This window comes from Halichoeres trimaculatus, unplaced genomic scaffold (genome assembly GCF_033239565.1).
Source record: "Halichoeres trimaculatus isolate MK-OKI-2021-1 unplaced genomic scaffold, fHalTri1.1 fHalTri1_scaffold_6, whole genome shotgun sequence".
Lineage (NCBI taxonomy): Eukaryota > Metazoa > Chordata > Actinopteri > Labriformes > Labridae > Halichoeres > Halichoeres trimaculatus.
In genome coordinates, this window is record NW_027437184.1 from 33,506,789 (window position 1) to 33,528,049 (window position 21,261).

A 21,261-nucleotide genomic window follows, 5' to 3' on the forward strand; every position below is an offset into this window, starting at 1 on the left:
CACCTGATTCCTGTTCCATACATTCAACATGGTATACATCTCACAATGTACCAAGAACAATAAAGAAAACATGGCGCTAGCTTGGTGCTAGCATGGGAATTTGCACTGATATGCTAGCAGTTAGCATACATCAATAGTACTTTGTTTTTCAAACACAATTTCAACTTTCATCACAGAAACATACCAGAGTAACTCTCTGTAAACAATACTGAAAACTACAAACGCGCAGGCAAATGTTTCCCAGACAGGAAGGTTTAAGAAAAGTTACGTGCAGTCTCATGACAGGCTCATTGCTATAAGATGGCCTACTTTAGTCAATAACATAATAAAAAAATACATCAATGTCACGTGACGCACTCATAGACTGTTGAAAAAAAAATGGATGCCATCTTGCTCGGCTTGAAGTGGGGTCACTAAAAAAACTGCTCCCCCTGGTGGCTGGCTGCATTATAGGTAAAAAAAATCTGGCTCTCCAGTCATTCCAGATGAGCTGTGATCAAACTTTAAAAAATTAATATACCTCCTAAAAATGTTTCTCACGTCTGATTGTTGTGATGATCTGAAGATATCATTTTGGCTGCCTTGTATTCAAATCCTCTTTTTTCCAAAAATTTTTGTTTTCCATTAGTAATATGAGGTTAAAAACGAGGCTTTCTCGTGTATTTTTTCAGGGATTGTAAAATATGTCGAGAGGGACAGCCAAGAAAAGATTAGACTCCCGAAGGAAAAAGTAGTTCCAAACAGATTCCCTCATAGCCTCTACTACACCAATGGCTGTGCCCGTGACGGGGGTATTTTGGCTTCAAAACCATACAATGGTAAATGGTGAAGCTACGCTGTCCACTCTTTATACAGTCTATATACGCATCATTCAATTTTTACTTGTTAATTTAATTACATCCAGAGATATCCAGATCCATTGACCAGTTTCATGTTTATTGGCTTATAAACTCAATTAAACGTTGTCGATACAGAAACATGTAAATCTACTTTTAGTGCAGGAGGAATTGATAAGGGAGTCGATGAAGAATCAGATCCATAAGAAGAATTGATAAGAGCATTGTCAATAAAAACCTTATCAATACCCATCCCTGGTGTTCACACACACAAAGTAACTTCTTCATGTTGGGCAACTCCAGTCAAAGAACCCTAGACCCGCCCCTGCTGGGACTGAAACACTGAGAAGTCAACAGCAAAAAAGGTCCAACAAAATAATAAAGAGGTTTCCCCAGCAGAGCACAAACAACCAATCAAGAAAAATCAACATGGTTTCAGTCTAATTAAACACATTTAAGCCTCTTTTTGCTTCTGAAAGTCCCAAATATTGATGTAATAAATGTTCAGAGGGTTTAATTCCCCACTCGGGGTTCTTAATCTTGTTCAGTCATCTTCCCCAAACACTGCAACAAATATGACTTCAAATCTGCTATAGAAAGATGCCTCACTTTTCCAAATCACAGAGCAGTGACGGCAGGAAAAGTGAGCTCTTTAACTCCAAACACTCTCTAAGTGAGTTTGAATTTGAGACATGGGCGCAGACTGACAAGCCTTTTAAATAAAACATAAAGAATTACCACCTGCAGAGAAACCATACAACCCAGCCTCGCTGCACCGCTCGCTCTGCAGACTCAAGCACGCGTTCAAGGAGAATCAGAAAGTAATGTTGAAGGCTAATTTTACTGTTCCTCACAAATCTGAGTCTACAGCGCTGGGCTCTCTTTGAAGAGGCGCAGACTCCCCCCTGCTGTGCGCTCACACTGCAGCAACTGTAGACCAAATCTTAAGTGGATGTCTGGCTATTGTGCTGTGACATTCGGTAAATATCGAGTGCCGGAAACTCTCCACCCTGATAAAAAAAAAAAAAACCTCTCCATGCTTCCTGTGCTGGTTGTTAAACCCTCTACACCCTCCAGGCTTTAGCAGCTTCAGGAGAAGGAGGGAAGGAAGGAAGTAGGACATGAGGAGGAGGAGGGACTGACAGAGGCTGAATGTGGCAGCAAGGAGGGACATGAGGAGAGCCACTGGGAGGTGGATGTGGTGTTGGGGGAGCTCAGTCATATCTAGGAACAATGTGAATGTGGAGCAGCAGTAGGAAAGTGCTTCACACAGAGAGAGGAACAGACGGCAGAGGACGATAGAGAGAGTGAGTGACATTTCTCTATGAGCAGCCACATCCTAATACAAGCTAATCCCTCTATCAGCCTCTTACCTCACCTGGGCCTACCTCCACAACAGCACCACTCTGACAGAAAGGAAGACTGCATCCAGAGATAAACTCAGTATTCAGGCCGGCCGGGCTGCCACAGAGGAGCTAAAGTCCCATGCAGCTCCAGCAATTGGTCAGCACTGTCCCCGCGCTGTCACTCACACGGCTCCTGCTGACTTTTCCGTTTTAGCCCGAGCAGCGTGTCACGAAGCGGGAGCTGATTACTGATTCACAGGGCGTTCCTGAAGACACAGCCAGACAGTCATTTGGTGTGTGGACATGGAGAGCAAAGGGCATCCTGCCACACAGCTGTGTGTTGTAATGTCATTTGCAGCAGGATGATGGATTGTTGGATTTATAATCATCAGTCAGAGATGGAGCACATGGTCTTTTTAAAATCTGTGTTAACGAATTCTCTGAAATTCAAACATTATTTCCTCAGTGAACTGTTTTTAAAACAAGAGATGATGTCACACACATTATGGGAGTTATTTCACCCATAAATGTCAATAAGATGACAAAACATAGCACATCATTATACAATGCATGTCAATTATTATTATAGTTGTCAATAAGTTGCTATGAGCTACTTTCAGGTAGGAATGGGTACCTTTCACATTTGAAACAATACAGTACCGATGCCTGGTACTTGGCAATCGGTACTCAACGGTACCAATTTTCAGTACTTCATGTGTGTTTATGTGGTAACAAATATTAATTGTTTAATAATAAAATCTCAAAGTTTTTTTAATTTAACACCTTTATTTTCAATATATAAACTTGCAATGCTGTGTGCTTTAAGCTGGTTCAAGTCCTATCTCAAGGGCTGGACTTTCTTTGTTGAAATTAGTAACTGTGTCTCAGACCAAATGGCCCTGACCTGTGGGGTTCCCCAGGGTTCAATCCTGGGACCCCTATTGTTTAATTTGTACATGCTCCCATTAGGTTAGCTAATACACAGCTTTAACGTGTCCTACCACAGCTATGCTGATGACTCTCAGATCTACGTGTCAATGACGGCAGGCGAACATGGGCCTGTAGATTCACTCTGTTGCTGCGTCAAACAGATCAGTATGTGGATGCAGAACAATTTCCTCCAGCTGAACTCAGATAAAACTGGAACCATTGTCTGTGGCCCACAGAAACAAAGAGAAAGGGTTATCAGTCATCTTCAGACTCTCTCTTTAAATGTGAGTAACCAAGTTAGAAATCTAGAGGTGATGTTGGACTCAGACCTGACATTTAAACAACCACATCAAATCAATAGCGTCAGCGGCTTTTTACCATCTTAAAAACATTGCCAGGATTAAAGGAATAGAGTCTAAACCTGACTTAGAGAGACTGATCCATGCGTTTGTCTCCAGCAGGTTAGATTACTGTAACGGCCTGCTCACTGGACTCTCAAAACGAGCTGTAAGACGGCTGCAGTACATCCAGAACGCTGCTGCTAGGGTCCTGACCAGAACCAGGAAATACAACCATGTAAGCCCAGGGCTCAGGTCTCTGCACTGGCTTCCTGTGGCTCAGAGAATAGACTCTAAAACAGCTCCTGCTGGTGCCCAGAGTCAGGACAAAACACGGTGCGGCTGCATTCCAGTTTTATGCCCCCAAAATCTGGAACAGTCTTCCAGAAGATGTGAGACAGGCCTCAACTCTGACAATGTTCAAAGCCCGGCTGAAAACAGTTCTGTTTAGCTCAGCATACAACAACTGAAAGTATTTTATCTGCACTCTCCTGTTTTAATGTAATTAGTCATTTTTAATGTTTTATGATGTGATTTTATGCAATGATTTTATTTTGCCTACTGTGATTTATTACATGTTAGCTGTAAAGCACTTTGAATTGCCTTGTGTATGAATTGTGCTCTACAAATAAACTTGCCTTGCCTTGTGTTCATGTCCAGCATGGAAAATCGCCTACTCTTCCACGCCCTCACAGTCACAAGGATGTGTTTAGGTACCTAAACATGGTACCTAATGATATTACATGAATAGGTACTCAGTACTACACACTGAATTCAGTCAGTAACAATAAAAGTACCTTATCCGGTACCCATCCCTACTTTTAGATGGTACAATCAGTATCTAAGCATGAGTTTATGTCTCATTTCCGATACAGATTGTCTCATTAGACTGGATATGGAGTAAATGCTTTACGTCAGGGTAAAAAAAAAAGAGGAAAAAGAAGCATAAATTGCTTGTAAAGAGTAAAAGAAAATGCCTTTAGAATAAGAAATAAATTGCAGGCATCATTTTTGCCTTCTAATATCTTGAAAATATTTTTTAAAGGAGTCCCACACAGTCTAACTTGCAGACAAATATAATAAAACGGTTTGCAGAGTAATGCAGAACATCTTAGGAAGGGTGTGCATACAAGCCTGAATCTAGTCAACATCACAGCATCAGGTACAAGATACACAAAAACACGCCATCATCAGATTTGTAGATAAGTCAAATTAAATAAAAAGGACAAGCACAAAGTGAATCATAGGGAAATATAATTGGGATCAATTCATCAGTAAGTCCTCCAGCAGCCCGTGTTTGGAGGGTGCCAATCCAGAACTCTTCGAGCTGTTTCAGTGCCTGGCACCTTGTTTCTTATCTTGATATTAGCAGTTTTTCCTGACTTGTCAGGTTAATGTGGTTTATATAAAGACGAATTAAACACAGCTGCACTAAAAATAAGACGCAAACACGTAAATTTCAGTTTTTGCACTGTATTAAAAACAATTATAATTCTACATCTAACATCACTCGTAATCCCACCAGCACATGCAGGCTCTACTTACAGATAAACTTTGCTCAACGTATGGGACACCGAGAGTTCAATGCACAATTCTGTGTCTTTTCACAACCGATCACTATTTGTTAGTTTGCTCTCTACGAATGAGTGAACTCAGGATAACAACCACATGTCTGAACCGAACTCCGTTATAATTTCTACCTCTTTCACAGAATGCTATGATACTAAGCTAACATCCACATATTCCTAAAAAGTCAAGCTCCCTGAGTATCTCGGTTTCACCTCGCACTGAACGGCAGCAGTATTAGTGCAATAAGCGTGATACTGAGCGTCCCACAGGCAGGACAGAGGGACATAAAGAAGCAGCAGCTGTCCACGGAGCATCAGCGGAAATCGACGAGTTATAAAACAGCACCATCTGCAAAGCGAGCACAGGCTGCCCAGCTACACCACGAAGCACACACAGCTCTCTTTCACTCCGCTTCTCTGCGATAAACTCACCGTTTGTTGTAAATACGAGCCAGGAACATACGAAGAAGCTGAGGTAAACAGCGTCTGAACACGGGTATACAGTATTAATGACCCAGGAAGGGAAGGAGACTAGTTCTTCTTCACCGATACCCGTTATTATCCCTCCCTCAACTTGATCCCGTTTAATCCCACTCCTGAAAACTCCTACCTTTCCCGCAGACCTCCTGCTCGTCGACGGCGGTGTTTGAGGTGGATTTCGTTGGGTGTTTTCTCGGTATGTGGGACTTCGGGCGGGTGCTGGTGCTGATGTTGATCCGTGTCTTCTGTCCCCTCCTCTGCTCGGCTCGTGGTGCTGAAGTGGACAGCGCACCCACCGAGGAGAGCAGGGAACAAAAACCCTCACAGAGCTTCACTGCAGCGCCGCCAGCAGCACAGCGCCCCCCGCAGGGCCGGAGGAGCGACTGCAATGCCGGGAAAACAGCGGAAAGCATTAGAGCAGCGTCACCCAGCGGTTCACTCTGAGACACCTCCGGGTGAAGTCATGGCTTCACACCAGCCTTTGAAATCATCTTTGCAGTGTTTTAGACCAACATGTTGAACTAAAGCTTTATTTCCATTTTTTTCCCTTCAATTTTTAATATTAACCTATTTGCTTTTATTGTTTGTATGTCTTTACTACCATTTTTGCTTTTTTATGTGTTTTGTTTTGTGAGCCATTTTTTTACATGTAAAGAATTGCTATAATAATAATAACAATAATTATTATTATTGTTATTATTATTGTTATTAGTGGTAGTAGTAGTAGTAGTAGTAGTAGTAGTAGTAGTAGTAGCAGTAGAAGTAGTAATAGTAGTAGTAGTTACAGAAGTAGTATTGTTTTTAATTGTTTACTGGGGATAAAAGAAATAAAAATAAATATTAAAAACTTTTAATGTTGATCTGCAAAAACAAATAATTAAAAATAAAATGAAATAGTTTAAGCTTAAACCTATACCTCCCCACCATACATGCTGTATGTAAAATAATATTTAGTCATTCGAGGGATAACCTTCACAAAATATATTAACGCCCATTAAGTTTTATCAAAAAGACACCATTCTGTGTTCTTCATCAACATATGATGTTGTCCAACTGTAATAAACAATAAAACGCAGTCAATAACTTATATATCTGAGCCATCTTCATTCATCCTTTCAAGTTTTTATATTAGATATCTTTTTTACCCTGTGTTAAATTTTACAATGTTCATATTAAAATGTGATCTATTAAGACATTCTACATGATAAATAATTTAAGTCATTTTATATATTCTATTTTTAATCTGTTTCGATTTCTTAAATGTATTCTGTCATTTCATGTGTGACCTACAAAAAGGTCTTTTGTTTTGGCTTCTTATTGACTAAAGTAACATATAACAGACTCGTGTCTGTATTCTTTCTCAACACAGGTAATGCCCCATTTATGGGAAATTTACTGGTTTAAAAGATTTTACAGCATTTTCTGCATTTCATTAGTTTATCTTTCTCTCTTGATTTTATATATATATTTTTTTTAAGTTTGTGTTGTTGCTATCTCCTCTCGTTGTGGAGGACTCAGGACTTCATTGCATTGAAAGGTGCTACGTAAATACAGCTGAATTGGAGCCACATGTCCTATTGACTAACATGTACATTGATGCATTCGAGTGGATGTGTCTTACGTTATTAAAAACAATCTGCCGCATGTTTTAGTAAACTATGACCTTAATGAAGGCCACAAGCTGAAACGTGTTGTTCTGAAATAAGGTTGTTGTTTTTACTACAGGTGTTGCTGGAATTTGTCCTTTTTAATGTTTTAAATATGATCAATAAAGCAAAAATAAAAGGAGGAAAAAATTGGTGAGACTTATGGATTTATATTAATATGAAGTCTGTCTTCATGGATGATAAAAGAAAACCATTCTGTGAGCTCACATCAGTATCTTAAATAAGCCTTTCCTCATTTTATTCAAATTAAAGGATTTCTTTCCCTTAGAAACATTAACTTGTATTAAAATATCTCTATTTCCATGAACAATAACTATTTGTGCATATTCTCTCTAAGAACCAGAGCTTAATAACACATCCATTTGTCAGTACAGCAACACACTAAGCATCCCAAAATGTTTTCTTTTACAGTGATCCAGAGATGAGGTTAAAGTTGGACTGTGTTTCTAACCCTGCAGAAACTTCAGCACTTGTAAAACATTTGATTCATCCAGAGAAAAATATTTTGAAAATGTCCAGAAAAGTAGCCATGTTCACACAGGTGAGAAAAAAAGTTGGAAAATTGAAGGCAAATGACTTCAAATAAAAGTCCAAGGGGCTGTGATCCTCCCAGGCGACAACAAATGAGGGACAGATGTTGGTGAGTACATTTAGATTTGTTTCAAAGCTCAAAAAAATAAAGGAAAGTTGCGGAGATGCCTGTGAAGACGACTTAATAACTTACAAACCAACAATGACCAAAAAATGAAAGAGAATTTAGATAAACTAAGGTTATAACTGAACATTCTAATAAAAAAAGAAAGAGTGTTAAAGAATATTTAGAAGAGATGATAAAGCAAATGATGTATGGCCCCAGGGAAGAAACTGAGGCTACAATTCACACAGCAACACCAAAACTGGACAATAGAAGGTTGGAAAAACGTTGCCTGGTCTGATGAGTCTGGATTTCTGCTCCACATTCAGATGGTAGGGTCAGAATTTGGCGTCAACAACATGAAAGCATGGATCCATCCTGCCTTGTATCAACGGTTCAGGCTGCTGCTGGTGGTGTGATGGTGTGGGGGATATTTTCTTGGCTCACTTTGGGCCCCTTAGTACCAACTGAGCATGGTTTAAAGTCCACAGCCTACCTGAGTATTGTTGCTGACCATGTCCATCCCTTTATGAGCACAGTGTACCCATCTTCTGATGGCTACTTCCAGCAGGATAACGCTCCATGTCATAAAGCTGGAATCATCTCAGACTGGTTTCTTCAACATGACAATGAGTTCCCTGTACTCAAATGTCCTCCACAGTCCCCAGATCTCAATCCAATAGAGCACCTTTGGGATGTGGTGGAATGGGAGATTCTCATCATGGATGTTCAGCCGACAAATCTGCAGCAACTGTGTGATGCTATCATGTCAATATGGACCAAACTCTCGGAGGAATGTTTCCAGTACTGTGTTGAATCTATGCCACCAAGGATTAAGGCAGTTCTGAAGGAAAAAGGGGGTCCAACCCAGTACCAGCAAGGTGTACCTAAGAAGGTGGCCCGTGAGTGTATATTTAGACCCAGAAATAATCACAAGTTTTTATTAGAAGTATTGTAAAACTTTTATGAACACTGAGGCACAACTCAGATGTACTGAAGGGTTTCTGGGTGAGGCTGATACATTCTTCTTGCAGCTGGTGAGTTATTTGAGCGTCATTGTACAGCAGAGATGACTCTTTGAGATCAGTGTTGTGTCTCCTTTAACCACTCATCTCTCTGGGCGTACAGTCTTCAATGACCTGTTATAAGTTCAGGAAAAAGTCACAGTCACATGGGGTGTACTCTGTCCTGAATAGTGGGCTGTAAGGAGTGGTCCAGGGCAGCAGCCGGGTCCCCCTGGGTGACAGCGAGGGTGGCCTGCTCGGGCAGCAGGGTGGGGTCTGTGAGGATGGCCGTGGTGGTGCTCAGCAGACGGAGTGAGCTCAGAACCACTGAAAAAAATACAGATCAAAGATCCTGGCATTAGAGGGTTTTTCTGCTAAAGAGGAGTTTTAGGATCTGTGTGATGTGGACTCACTGGGTCTGAGCGCAGGCAGGGAGCAGTGCTGGTCCAGCCAGGACAGAGTGGATCGACACAGATCCTCTACACTAGCAGTGGAAACCATCCCATTATAAGACTCGAACAACGGCTCGATGATGATACTGAACTGACACTGAGCTAAGGAAAGAAGTCGGGCTTATTCACATGAGACCGAAACAGGAGAACCATAATTATTATAAACTTTAACTTACTGACAGCTTAAAAGAGGCTCACAGGCTGTGTGAAGCAGAGCTTGATCTCAGATCAGCAATTTACCAAGGAGAGAATCCAAAAAACTTAATAAATTTGAATATCCCTTTATCTCTATCCCTCAGGCTGAGGCAGTTTCAGCAGATTTCACTGAATAAAGAGTTTTTTATGGATTATTTTCAGCTGTAGGCCTTATATTATGTGTGGATGTAGTAAATGTTTACAGCTCAGACTGACACATTGAACTTTTCTAGATCAGAGGATGGATGGATTGATGGCTGACCTATGAAGCAAGTCGCGTTAGTTCTTGTAGGCAGTGACCACAGAAGTACTTTACGTTAAAACTAACTGGAAGGCATTAATGTCAGTTTTAAAGGTATATATCTAATTTTAAGTGCCATTCATATTAAACATAAAGCTTTATATTCTTTACTCTGTTTGTAGAACGAATTCATCAGCATGCATCCTCCACTTCCTTTTTTTGTCACCTGACTTCACATCAGTTTGGCTTGGCCTCGCCTCTTCATGCAGTCATTTAAAGGGGGAACCATCCGTGAAAAAAATCATTATTTCTCCACAGAGACATTTGTACAAACAGTTCCTTGGGTCCAAAATACTAAAAATATTGGGATTTCTATGACTTATCACGAGGAGATAACCGAGTGATGAAAAATTCCTGGCATGAAATTGAGGCCAAACTCAGCAAAAAAAAAAAAAAAAGATGTTGTCAACAGTGTAAACACAGGCTGTTTTCCAAACCTCTTACTACACTAGCAGTGCCTACCATTTTGGCCTAAATTCAGTATGTAGTTGGCAGCATGAGAAAACGTGCAAAATCTGCAGTATTCTGAAAATCCCCGGATGTCCCACTGATCAAGGAAAATTTCACTGTATATAACAGACCAGTCTACCTGGCATATTGTTTCCCACAATGCACAACGCTGACGCTGTTTGTCAATGTGGGTGGCAGATTTTGGTAAGCTACTGCCATCTACTGGAATGAGTCGGCATCATAACTACAATACAACAACATTAACGTTATACAGTCTGTGAAATAGAAGTGAAGTGATGAGAAAGAAACACCGTTAAATCTTGTTACTTCTAGTCTTAAAGAGGTGTTTACTTCTACAAATTCAATAAAGCCCATATAAACCACTAATTACTTTTTTTAAAACGTGGATTATATGGAAGTGTTTTTTTCATCAGCTGTAAAGATAAAAATATCTTCCAGATTTATTATCAGTAAACAATATAACTTTTGGTGTAAGATTAAAAAACCAAATATGATGATTCTGTTTTGTTATGACTCACAAAATAACTAAAATGCTGAGATCTATCCAAAGTTTGTGTTTAATGTTTATATATGGGAAAATAAAAGCCATTATCTGTAGCTCCCTCATCTGTAGCTCCATTTTCAAAACCAGCAAAACCAGCAGATAATGCCTACTACATACTACATGTGAATGTAGTATGTAGTAGGCACTACATATGACCTACTGCTTTTGCTTGTAGTATATAGTATGACTGTTCTTTTGGGTCTGTTTTGTAGTACACTACTACTTTCCGGTTTCAGAAGCGGAGCTTGATGAAGTTTTTTTGCCTTTATTATAAATGTACAAAACAATCTTTGGGCAGATCTTGGACTTTTAGTTATTTTTTTAATCATATCAAACAGAATCATCATATGTGATTTCTAATCTTACACTAAAAGTTATATTGTTTACTGATAATAAATCTGAAAGGGATTTTTATTTTTTACAGCTGATGGCAAAAAAAACACTTCTATATATTCCACGTATGGTTTAAAAAGTGAACGAGTGATTTATATGGGCTAATGAACTTGCAAAAGTAAACACCACTTTTAAGACTGGAAGTGACAAGATTTACCTGTGTTTCTTTCTCATTAGTACACTTCCATCTCATGGACCAAATAACGTTTATGTTGTGTTGTAGTTATATTACAGACTCATTCCAGTAGATGGCGGTAATTCACCGAAACCTGTCACCTGCATAGACAAACTGTGTTAGCACCGCGCATTGTGGGAAACGGTATGCCAGGTAGACTGGTGTGTTGCATACAGTGAAATTTTCCCGCATCAGTGGGACATCCAGGGATTTTTAGTATACTGCACATTTTGCAAGTTTTCCCATACTGACTACTACATACTGAATTTCAGACAAAATAGTAGGCACTGCTAGTGTAGGAGGCGGTTTGGAAAACAGCCAGTGTAAACAACTTCTTCTATTCTAGTTTAGTGTTGTGGTAGATGTGCGTTTACGTTACACTGCCCCCTGCAGTTTGGAAACGGATGCTGCGCAGAGTGTAAAATAGTATAATAGCCAGACACATTCTCTTGTGCTGACTCCAAGCGTCTCATTTTCGTGCGTCATCTTCATAATCCAGGTAGGTCTTCAGTGCTTCACAAAATCATGCTCTCATCACCGCATTATTCTTGTTTATGATGTTTCTTGTGGATGATTTTTTTTTTGTGCTGTCTACCCTGTCCTCAATGTGTGTTGTTGCACAGTCTGTGTGAGAGGATGTGTTTTTGTCTTGGTTTTCTTTCAGTTGACCTCTGTGATCAGAGCCGTCTCAGGAGAACAAACCTACTGTTTGTATATCTATCTATCTATTGACTTAAGTTTCAGCAGATGTATCTTGATGATTATTTCAGTCATCACTCTGCAGTAAATGTCTCTGTGTTGCAGCATCAGCACGAAAATACTGCTGAAGAAATAAGTGGTCCAGTCAGTTCTGATTGTTTGCACAGGGTCTGAATAATTAGAGTCAAACAGATGGTAAATGAAGCTACGTGGGCTGATTGTGAAGAGAGAGACGCCTCTTTGAGAAGTCAATGCTGTTGTTTTATTTGAATATCAGCAGTTATATAAAAACAGCCCCTTAAGGCCGTGTAAAAATACCTTAATATTCTAAGACAGAAAACACCCTGAAGGTGTTTTTGTGCAGAGATGATAAAATTGTGATCTAATCGTCTTATCCTGCCTGCAAAATAACAGCTGCAGTAACGGATTAGGGCATCATTAAGGAAGAATTTATGGATAAAATCAAAATGCTTTATACCCATGTGGAATTTACAATGCAAAAGCTTTTTTTTAAAGAACTGAAATGCTTCAGATGGGTAATCTTGGGTGTTGTTAAAAATAAAGAGAGATGATTTTAGCTAAAACTTTGTTGTGCTCACTCACAAAGTGTGCCATAACAAAATAAAAATTTGAATATAGGAGATATTTTCCCTGCAACAGTCTTTATCCTTCCTAATCTTTGTGTTTGATGAGTTCATTTGGATTCAGAGACAACAGTTTGGGGAATTAAACAGAATTTGAAATCCCTCCAAAGTCTGAAGAAGACAGCTGATGCTGCAGCTCGTCACCACAACAAGCCAGACTACAGAGACTCACAGGGGAAAGGATGAGAATGTTTAGCGCTTATATTCTCACTGTTTTTGCAGAGTAACAAAGCTTAGATTTGTTTTCATTGAAGTGTGATAATTTAACCTGCTCAGATAAACATTTAAAAAGATACGATCCAGAACTTCCAGTTTTGAAGCGTCTGAGCCCGGACGTACTCTCTGAACTTCTGCCTCATGTGGTCGAAGCGCTGCCGTGTGATGGGGACACCGGTGGCTGGGAGCTGCTGCTGACAAGTACTGCAAGAAGAAACACACAGAGTCAACAATAATGCAGACAGTCCTCATGTCAGTGGACGTGGAAGCCGTATAGGTAATACTAAAGGTCAGGTTTAAATATTTTATATCTGCAAAGTCACTACTCAAGGTGCAGACATCCTTGTAAGTTTTATTCACACTAGGTTGTGAACTACCACACAACTTTATCCAAAGACTGGTTAAGATCAAGGGGCAACATCCGGTTAGTAAAAATGAAGCCTATGTGGATTACAGTGTTAACACAAGGAGTCATGTAAAGACACTATTTTTATTATATATATAGGTCCACAAACCATATTCATCCATATTGTGAGCAGAGGAGGATGAAATGAAATAATAATAAAAAGTTGTAAGTTTTATATTTAAACTTTGGTTTGGTTTGTACACATGACTTTCCCCCAAGATAATGGTGACAGCTTAGCTTGTTTATCTTGTTGCTAGGCGCCGCCCTGATGGCTATGGCTGCCTTTTGCACCAGCTCTCTCTTCTTTGTCCGTTTCTCATCTCTTTTTCATCGTCTTTGTATTTGGAGTGGATCATTACTTTGTATGGCTCATTTGTTGGTCATGGACACCAAACTTTTTGTGTCTTCAGTGATATTTTTACTACTTTTTCTCCTGTGTTTGTCTAGAGATCCTACATGTAACCATGGCTGCATTGTTTACATGTGAACTCAGCTGTTAGCAGCCTGTAGCATGTCAATGCTAACTGGTGCGAGGCCTGATGTCTTCCCACAAGGTGAGGAGAGGGAGGTGAGGATGACGTGCTGGTTCTCAGGTGTGAGCTAAGAAGTGACGACGTGGGCCTGTCCTTCCATCCATCGTTAACATAAGATCTATCTCCAATAAGATGGACGAGCTAGCTGTGCTAACCCAGCAACAGAGGGAATACCAGAGGGCAGAGTAGCATCATGCTATTCACAAACATGGCTAACGGAGCTAACATCAGACACCAACGCTACACTGGAAGAACTTCACCTGCTGTGAGCAGACAGGATCGAGGAGACAGAGACTGAACAGACTGCTGAAGAAGCTCAGTCCTGGACCCTGTGGAGGTGGAGGCTGGCTGAACTGAACAATGATGGACAAGCTGTCATCATCTATTTTCTTATGGACCTTTTAGCACTTTCTATACACTTTCTTACTTTTGTTTTCTTGATTGCTGCTGTGACTTCAAATTTGTTGTACTTGTTGCAATTACAATAAAGTTCTATTCTATTCTATTCTATTCTATTCTATTCTATTCTTACATCAGAGGGACTGTCTCATAACCAGTTAAAAACTGATTAAATAAGGTAAATTTGCCTTAACATTGCATGGTCTAAAATGTGACTCAAATTCTATCATCTATGCATAGATTCACTCACCCACACACACACACACACACACACACACACACACACACACACACATACTGACACACACTCATACACAGAGGAGTTGTGCCTCTCTGAAGGTCTTACTTGATGGCAGAGTTAAGGAGCTGGATCTCCTCTCGGAGTCTCTGAGCCTCCTCGTGCAGCTGAGCTCTCTCCTGCTGCATCTTGCTGATGTACTCTGCTGTCTTCTGCAGGGTGGTGGCTTTACTGATCTGTGTGGGCAGACCGAGCATCAGTACATGTCAGCGGTACACTGTGCTTATCTGAAAACACTGAGGGTTACAACGTTTCCTTTAATAGAAATGAGGATTATTGTCTTTTAGCTGTGTACACCTCCTCCCCCACTTTCAGCACCTCTGTCAGTGTCTGAGCAGCTGCACATCCTTTCACGGTACCTTTATGCTGGGCTGGGAGCTGAGTGTTGTCACCAGATTATGTAAAGTGTCAAAACCCAGTTTGATGTTGAAACGTCTCTTCTGCTCTGCCGAGATGTGAGTTATCCTCCTGCTCTCTGTCTGCTGAGGATCAAACAGAGTTATATTCATCACTTCACTTAACTTCTCACTCACTCAGACATTCCAGGTCCAACATCGACCTCAAGATGGACAAAACTGTCCCATACATAGATCAGTGTGAGGTAAACAAGGTGAGTCCTACCTTACTTGATTCTATCTTTGTGAGTCCTGAGAAGCCTGAGTGTGAGGAGTCCGGGTTGGAGACTTTATCTGAAGGGTTAGGAGGAGATATGTGGCCTGGGTGTCCTGAAAAACTAACTGAGAGAAAGACACATATTAATGCTTCTGCAGGGAGATTTGATGAGCTGTAATTGTATTTTTATGTGATGAACACTTAACGCACGTTGATGATGTAAATCAAACCAGTAATAGTTTATAGACACCCCTTTACAACTTGGGTCATCATAAAGAGAAGCTGTGGTAAGCTCCATTCATTCAACGAGTTGAGACAAGTTATCATTCTTTAAACCCTAAATTAAAAGTATAAGCAGATCAAAAATGTCTGGTTGTTCTGTGTTGGGATGTAAGAATGAATACTCCTCAGGAAATTTAAATCTATCCAGTTCTGACAGGAACACGGCTGCTACAGAACCACCTCTTTGGAGTTAAGAGTGACCGTGCTATCTAGAGACTCAGCCCGAACTTGTCAGCTGACAGTCACCATTTAACAGGATCACACTTTGCACTGAAACACCAGTGACGTCTTCGGCTGCGAGCGATTAAATGTGTAACTGGATCTAACCTCAGCTCACCAGGTTTAACTACAAATATTAACTGATGAAACTATGAATCCCCTTTTTTTCCTAGTTTAAGAAAAAGTTTGTTGGGAGCTGAGGTTATGACCAAATATGACACTTAAATGTCCCATATCATGCAAAAATCACTTTATTAAGTCTTTTAGTGAAATTTGTGGGTCTTTGGCTTTCCTAGCCCAAAAAACGTGATATTTAATGACAAAACCTGTACTTAGTAGTGCTTGTGAATGTAAAATCCTGACCTAAAACGAGCTTTTTGGATTTTGGGAATTTGCCGACGTCGGCGATTCCCTTTTTTGACCAATCAGGAGCAAGTCTGAAGAAGCCTGAAGCAAATGCCCCTAAACTCCCTCCCCGCTGCTCTGTGCTGTTTTTGGCTGTAAACAGCCACATAGTTCCATGAACAAGCTTCCCATCTCGGAAGAAGACAAGACTTAGTGTCTAGAATTCATTTATCAAGGAAATGTGCAGCTACACTCAGTAAAACTGTGCATGTGTGTGCTAGTCACTTCACGGCCGACTGCTTTTCCAACTTTGGACAGTACAACAGAGGGCTAGCAAATAGACTGGTTCTAAATCCAGGCGCATTACCAACCATCCTCCAACAAACCTCTGACCCTGGAAATGTGAGTATTTTAAATGCTGTGTGCTGTGGAGCAGATGTAAGAGCTTTTCCTCAGTGTCTCCCCTGTCTCTGTGTTAGCTTCAGGATGCTAACTTTAGCTGCAGTTAGCCTGTTGGCTTTTTGGACCAAAACATGTTACTACCACTTCATGAAGACTTCAATGATCCATATTAAACTGCAGAAAAGGAGCATGATATGGGAGCTTTAAGACTCACTATGGAGAGTGAAAAATAAGTGGAAGTTTGAGTTACGATTAACAGAAATAGATTTCATGTTTACAGTTAACAAACTATCAACTATGATAATTATTAATCCCAAAATACAACTTAATTTTATCCTGTTACTTCTGGTACTGTTCTCTGTCCTGACAGAGTTTTGTGGCTGCTTCATTAAGACCCAGGTCTCATACTTGGTAGTCTGTGTACGAAGAAGGATAAGGACCACGTTAAAGTACATTTACAAGATTTATCACATAAATTTAAGAGAGTAAAGTCAAAAATTTATGAAGATAAAGTCTTTATTTTAGAAAATAGCTAGGCTATCAGAGGAAGTAAAAGATGTAGTATGAAAAACATGAGATCACATGTGTTAGATGATTTTGATGACTCTAGGCCTCTACTGGGTGAAGTTATTTGATTTTTTCTGTATCATATTTTATTTGTGCTGCAATTTGCAGATGTTTCATTTAAGCAAGAACCAAATCTACAGAGGACGAAGCAAGTTGGACAGCACCAAGGACAGCTTGTTTTGAGGAAAGTATGCTTGTAGCTCTCAGTCTATCTTGATGTGATTGCAGAGAGGTGTGAATTTCATAAAAGCAAAGTTCCTCTGATGATTTACTGGTCAGGGAAAGCTGAATCTGTGAATATTTTTCTAACTCTACCAGAGTTCTTAACAAAGCCCCAGAGTCTTGCAGTAGTTATCTTTTCGGGGTCCTTATATTTATGACTTTTACTCTGGTAAATTTATGACTTGGTTCTTGTAAATTTGTGAGATGAATGTTTGAGATTAATGTAAATTTCCTTTTTTTTCATTTAACGTGGCTCTGATCCTCTGTTGCAGTCTGTTTGGGAGTGATTCTGGTTCAGTGACACAAGTTTATGTCTTGATATTTGGAAACATGTCCATAGATAATGAAGTGACTCATTTAGCTAAGCCTCTCTCTCTTGCATTGGATTTCTCCACCAAAACATTTGTCCTCTGAATATCTGTCCACTTTGATGTTTTCCCGAGCGGCAATCTCTGGTCTAATAACATGAGACAATGCTGAAGTGCTAAAAGCTGCTGTTTCTCGAGTGTCCGCTTGAGGCTGGCTCTGGAAGTACAGAAAGTCACATACACACCAGGCCAAAAAAACTGTTTTCAAAGCAGAAATTAACCTATTTACAGCCTGTCTCTGAGCCGAGGGGTCTATATAAAGAGCATGTTCAGGCTGATCAGGGTGGGCTCAGTCTGGTGTTTTTGTTCAGGCTCATCAGCTTGTTTCCCCTCAGGTTTCTGGTGTACCTGTTAAGCTGTTTTTGTCTGTGCTGTACAGCTGAACCGGAGAGAGCTTCTCAGTCTTGGGGATGAGGAGGGCTGTGTTGGTTTGTTTAGAGCCGTGGGTGAGGAGGGCTGATACTGCAGAGCCTCTGGAGGTGCTGGCGTGGGGCCCACTGTGATCCAGTGTGGCACTCTGGCTGTGTAGAGGGGTCAACACTGGGATCCCTGCAGGCCAGCCAGCTCCGTGCTGCAGCTGGGACGAGGCTCCCCCGACATGAGAGCTGCTGCTGGGCTGCTGAACAACACACAACCTCAGTTAGTCCCGACTTCTGGTGTTTGAATGGAATTAACCAATGAGTGAAGCTTTATGTCACAGCATTAAAATGTAGCAGAGGCATGGCTATTACACCCAGGACCTTCAACAACATCAAAAACATAAAACCCCAAAGTTTATCAGCTGTTTTAACCGTTTAGGATGTTATGCAAGACACATTCTCACCGAGAAGCTGGGAGATGATGACCTTCGACCTCTGGCTGTCACTAGAAGAGTTTCATATCCTAAAGATGGCTTCCCTGAAAACACAAAGACTGAGGTTGAGACTGAAACCTGTCCTCACTTGTTCTCAGGTTACAGTAAAAACAGTGATGAACTGACTCACGGTCTCTGGTGTTGGAGGAGAGCAGCTCAGCCAGGCAGCTGGTGGGTGCGGGTGCAGTAGTAGGAGGACCTGATGGAGCCAGAGGAGGCCCGGCTGTCCTCGCTCCTCCCGTCTTCTGCTTGTGTTTCCCTCTGACTCCTGAAACAGAAACCTGCTCAGGGACGGAGAAGCAGTGGGCCATGGCGTCAGACACAGCAGCAGGGTAACCGAGCGTGTGGCAGGGCGTCTGGGAGTACGAGTCCCCTATGTGAGGGAAGGCATGAGCCCCCACTGTGGAGGCTGTGTGGGTGATGACCGTGGGGGGCACCGCGGTGGTTGTGTAGTATGCAAACTTGGGGTAGAGGAAGGGAACAGTTGAAGCTCCCGTCTGCTCCATGCTGGAGGTAAACGCTAAAGTAACAGACGGGTCAGGGTACGACTGATGTCCGTACGGCACTGCGCCTGGCAGGATGCTGGTGGTGTGGTACTCACTGCACTCCTGGCCCAGCCGGTCCGGCTGTGTGCTGGATGACGAGGGCTGAGGAAGTATTCAGATCACAGATTAGACTAGGAAATAAACACTCTGGGTCTGATTCACTGAAGGATGCACGGCTTTTCCGCCTGTTTAACCTGAACAAATACATCAAAAAGACATGTTAGTTCTACTAAAGGGATCAAGACATTCCCTGATAACGAGTCATGGACCTCAGCAGCTCTCAGAGTTCTGTGTCTTAAAGGTGCAGTGCGTAGAAAGTTGGCAGCATTTGGCCAAACAGGAACAGTGGAAATTAGATGTGTTTAAATATATATGTCAAGCATCTTAAAAGAAAATAACAATAAGGAAAAAGAAGAAAAAAAGAGGAAGAGAAGGAGGAGAAGAGAAGTAAAGAATAAGGAGGAGAAGAAGAACAAGGAAAAGAAAAAGAAAAAGTACAAAAAGAAGTAGTAAAAGAAGAAGAAAAAGAAGATAAAGAAGATAAAGAAGAAAGAAAAGAAGAAAAAGAAGGAGGAGGAGAAAAAATATGTAGATGAAGAAGAACAAGATGAAGAAAAATAAGAAGACAAAGAAGAAGGTGAAAAGAAGTAGTAGAAGGAGAAGAAAAGAATAAGGAGAAGAAGAACAAAAAGATAAAGAAGAAGAAAAAGAAGGAGGAGAAAATAATAAGTAGAAGAAGAAGAACAAGATGAAGAAAAGGAAGGAGGCGGAGGAGGAGGAATAGAAGAAGAAGAATGAGGAGGAGGAGGAGTAGAAGAAGAAGAAGAAGAAGAAAGTGTTTTTTGTTGTATTGAACAAAATAATTCATATCAAGCGTCATCATTTAGAGTATGATGAGAATAACAAACATGCATGATATGACCGCAAATTACAGATAGATTGATATGGATTTTTCAGGGCAGATACTGATAATGATTTTTGGTACTCAAGGGAGCTTATAACTGCTTTTTGGAGCTGATATCTAAAATATTGGTGTCAAAATATTGAATAATACAAACTCCAGAACTAAATTTCATTCAAATGTCTTCAAGCATATGTTTAATAAACAGCTCCCAGGCTCAGCGTCATGTCTTAAAAAGTTAAATGAAGTGAAAAAAGGACAGACAAAAACTTCAAGGAAAGTAAGCATTGGTGTAGAGTTTCCACACTGGGAGTCTTCAATGAAAAAGTTCAGTCAAAAGGACAACTTTTCAGTAGTAATGGTTATTTGTTCTAAGCTGTTACTGTTCATCATATATATATATATATATATATATATATATATATATATATATATATATATATATATATATATATATATATATATATATATATATTATTGTTTATCATACAGTCTAACAAACATAACTGTTTCTCTGTTTGAGAGCCTTCTTTCCTCTCTGACAGTCAGAGGTGTGTTTGTGCTTCAGTGTTGAAGGCTGGCTCTGTCAAACAGATCATGAGCTATCAGAGGGTGATGTGTCTGTCATGGAGCTTTCTGCCTGTTGTTTCTCCAGCAATGAGCCAAATCCCGCAGCACCAACACCCATCAACATGATGATAAACATAAATGATCATCTTCCTGATCTACGAAAGCTTCCTTTACTTAGTGATGTGATGTTTTGGTAACAGATGAGCTCATTATAAAATCTAAACGTTAGATGTCATTAAATTTCCAATTTCTACACACTTCACCTTTAAAGGAAGACATGTTTTTAATAATGTCAACAACACTGATGTTATAGAAAATTAGAAAGGAAATCAGGACTGTAGTATTAAAAAAGCTAAATTATGTTTTAAAGACAAAACTGAAGTGTGTATTAAATATTTGCTTTCTTTGAATTACACGACTCAAACCAATTTTCCCTTATTTCTTTCTTGTGTATCACTTTAAAAGGGTTAAAACTGACTCTAAGTCAGCACAGTTATGTACCCTGTCAGGAAGTGCTCACTCTGAAAGGTTACATCTGCAGCTTTCACAGCCTGCACTGCAGCTGCCAGCTCAAACACTCTCCTGGGGCATTTCCAAAACTTTTTCTTGTTTGTACTCACAAACCATTCAGAGCTCAGATACACGCTCGATCTATAAGACCAGCTGAAAAATTTAATGTATTTACATTTTGCACTACAAGATCTTCTTAATTTTAAATGCCACTTAGAACTTTTTTAAAGGGGACATATCATGCTGATCCCTGATTGAATACTTACATATAATATAATAAATTTGAAAACAAGACCTTAACCCCCTAAATTAAAAAAAAATGAGACATTGTATTTT

At 40.3% G+C, this 21,261-nt stretch overlaps 2 protein-coding genes across 4 annotated transcripts in view; both read right to left on the reverse strand.

The window, feature by feature from the left end:
* srrm3 (serine/arginine repetitive matrix 3) overlaps window positions 1–5,795 on the reverse strand; it is a 187,322-nt gene extending 181,527 nt beyond the window's left edge. Inside the window, exon 1 of one of the 2 annotated variants that reach the window (XM_074671725.1) lies at window positions 5,629–5,795. The gene's annotated coding sequence lies outside the window, so the exon portion shown is untranslated. Of the gene's footprint in view, window positions 1–5,450; window positions 5,507–5,628 lie in introns of those variants that run through there. The other variant, XM_074671726.1, reaches the window with a different exon arrangement.
* Window positions 5,796–8,809: 3,014 nt separating this feature from the next.
* mlxipl (MLX interacting protein like) overlaps window positions 8,810–21,261 on the reverse strand; it is a 37,936-nt gene continuing 25,484 nt past the window's right edge. Inside the window, exons 9-17 of one of the 2 annotated variants that reach the window (XM_074672353.1) lie at window positions 18,530–19,046; window positions 18,370–18,443; window positions 17,895–18,162; window positions 15,151–15,266; window positions 14,889–15,011; window positions 14,578–14,705; window positions 12,974–13,097; window positions 9,217–9,346; window positions 8,810–9,130 (exon numbers count right to left, since the gene is read on the reverse strand). In XM_074672353.1, coding sequence (XP_074528454.1) covers window positions 8,967–9,130; window positions 9,217–9,346; window positions 12,974–13,097; window positions 14,578–14,705; window positions 14,889–15,011; window positions 15,151–15,266; window positions 17,895–18,162; window positions 18,370–18,443; window positions 18,530–19,046 — 1,644 coding nt within the window. In that variant the 3' untranslated portion in view covers window positions 8,810–8,966. Of the gene's footprint in view, window positions 9,131–9,216; window positions 9,347–12,973; window positions 13,098–14,577; window positions 14,706–14,888; window positions 15,012–15,150; window positions 15,267–17,894; window positions 18,166–18,369; window positions 18,444–18,529; window positions 19,047–21,261 lie in introns of both variants that reach the window. The other variant, XM_074672352.1, reaches the window with a different exon arrangement.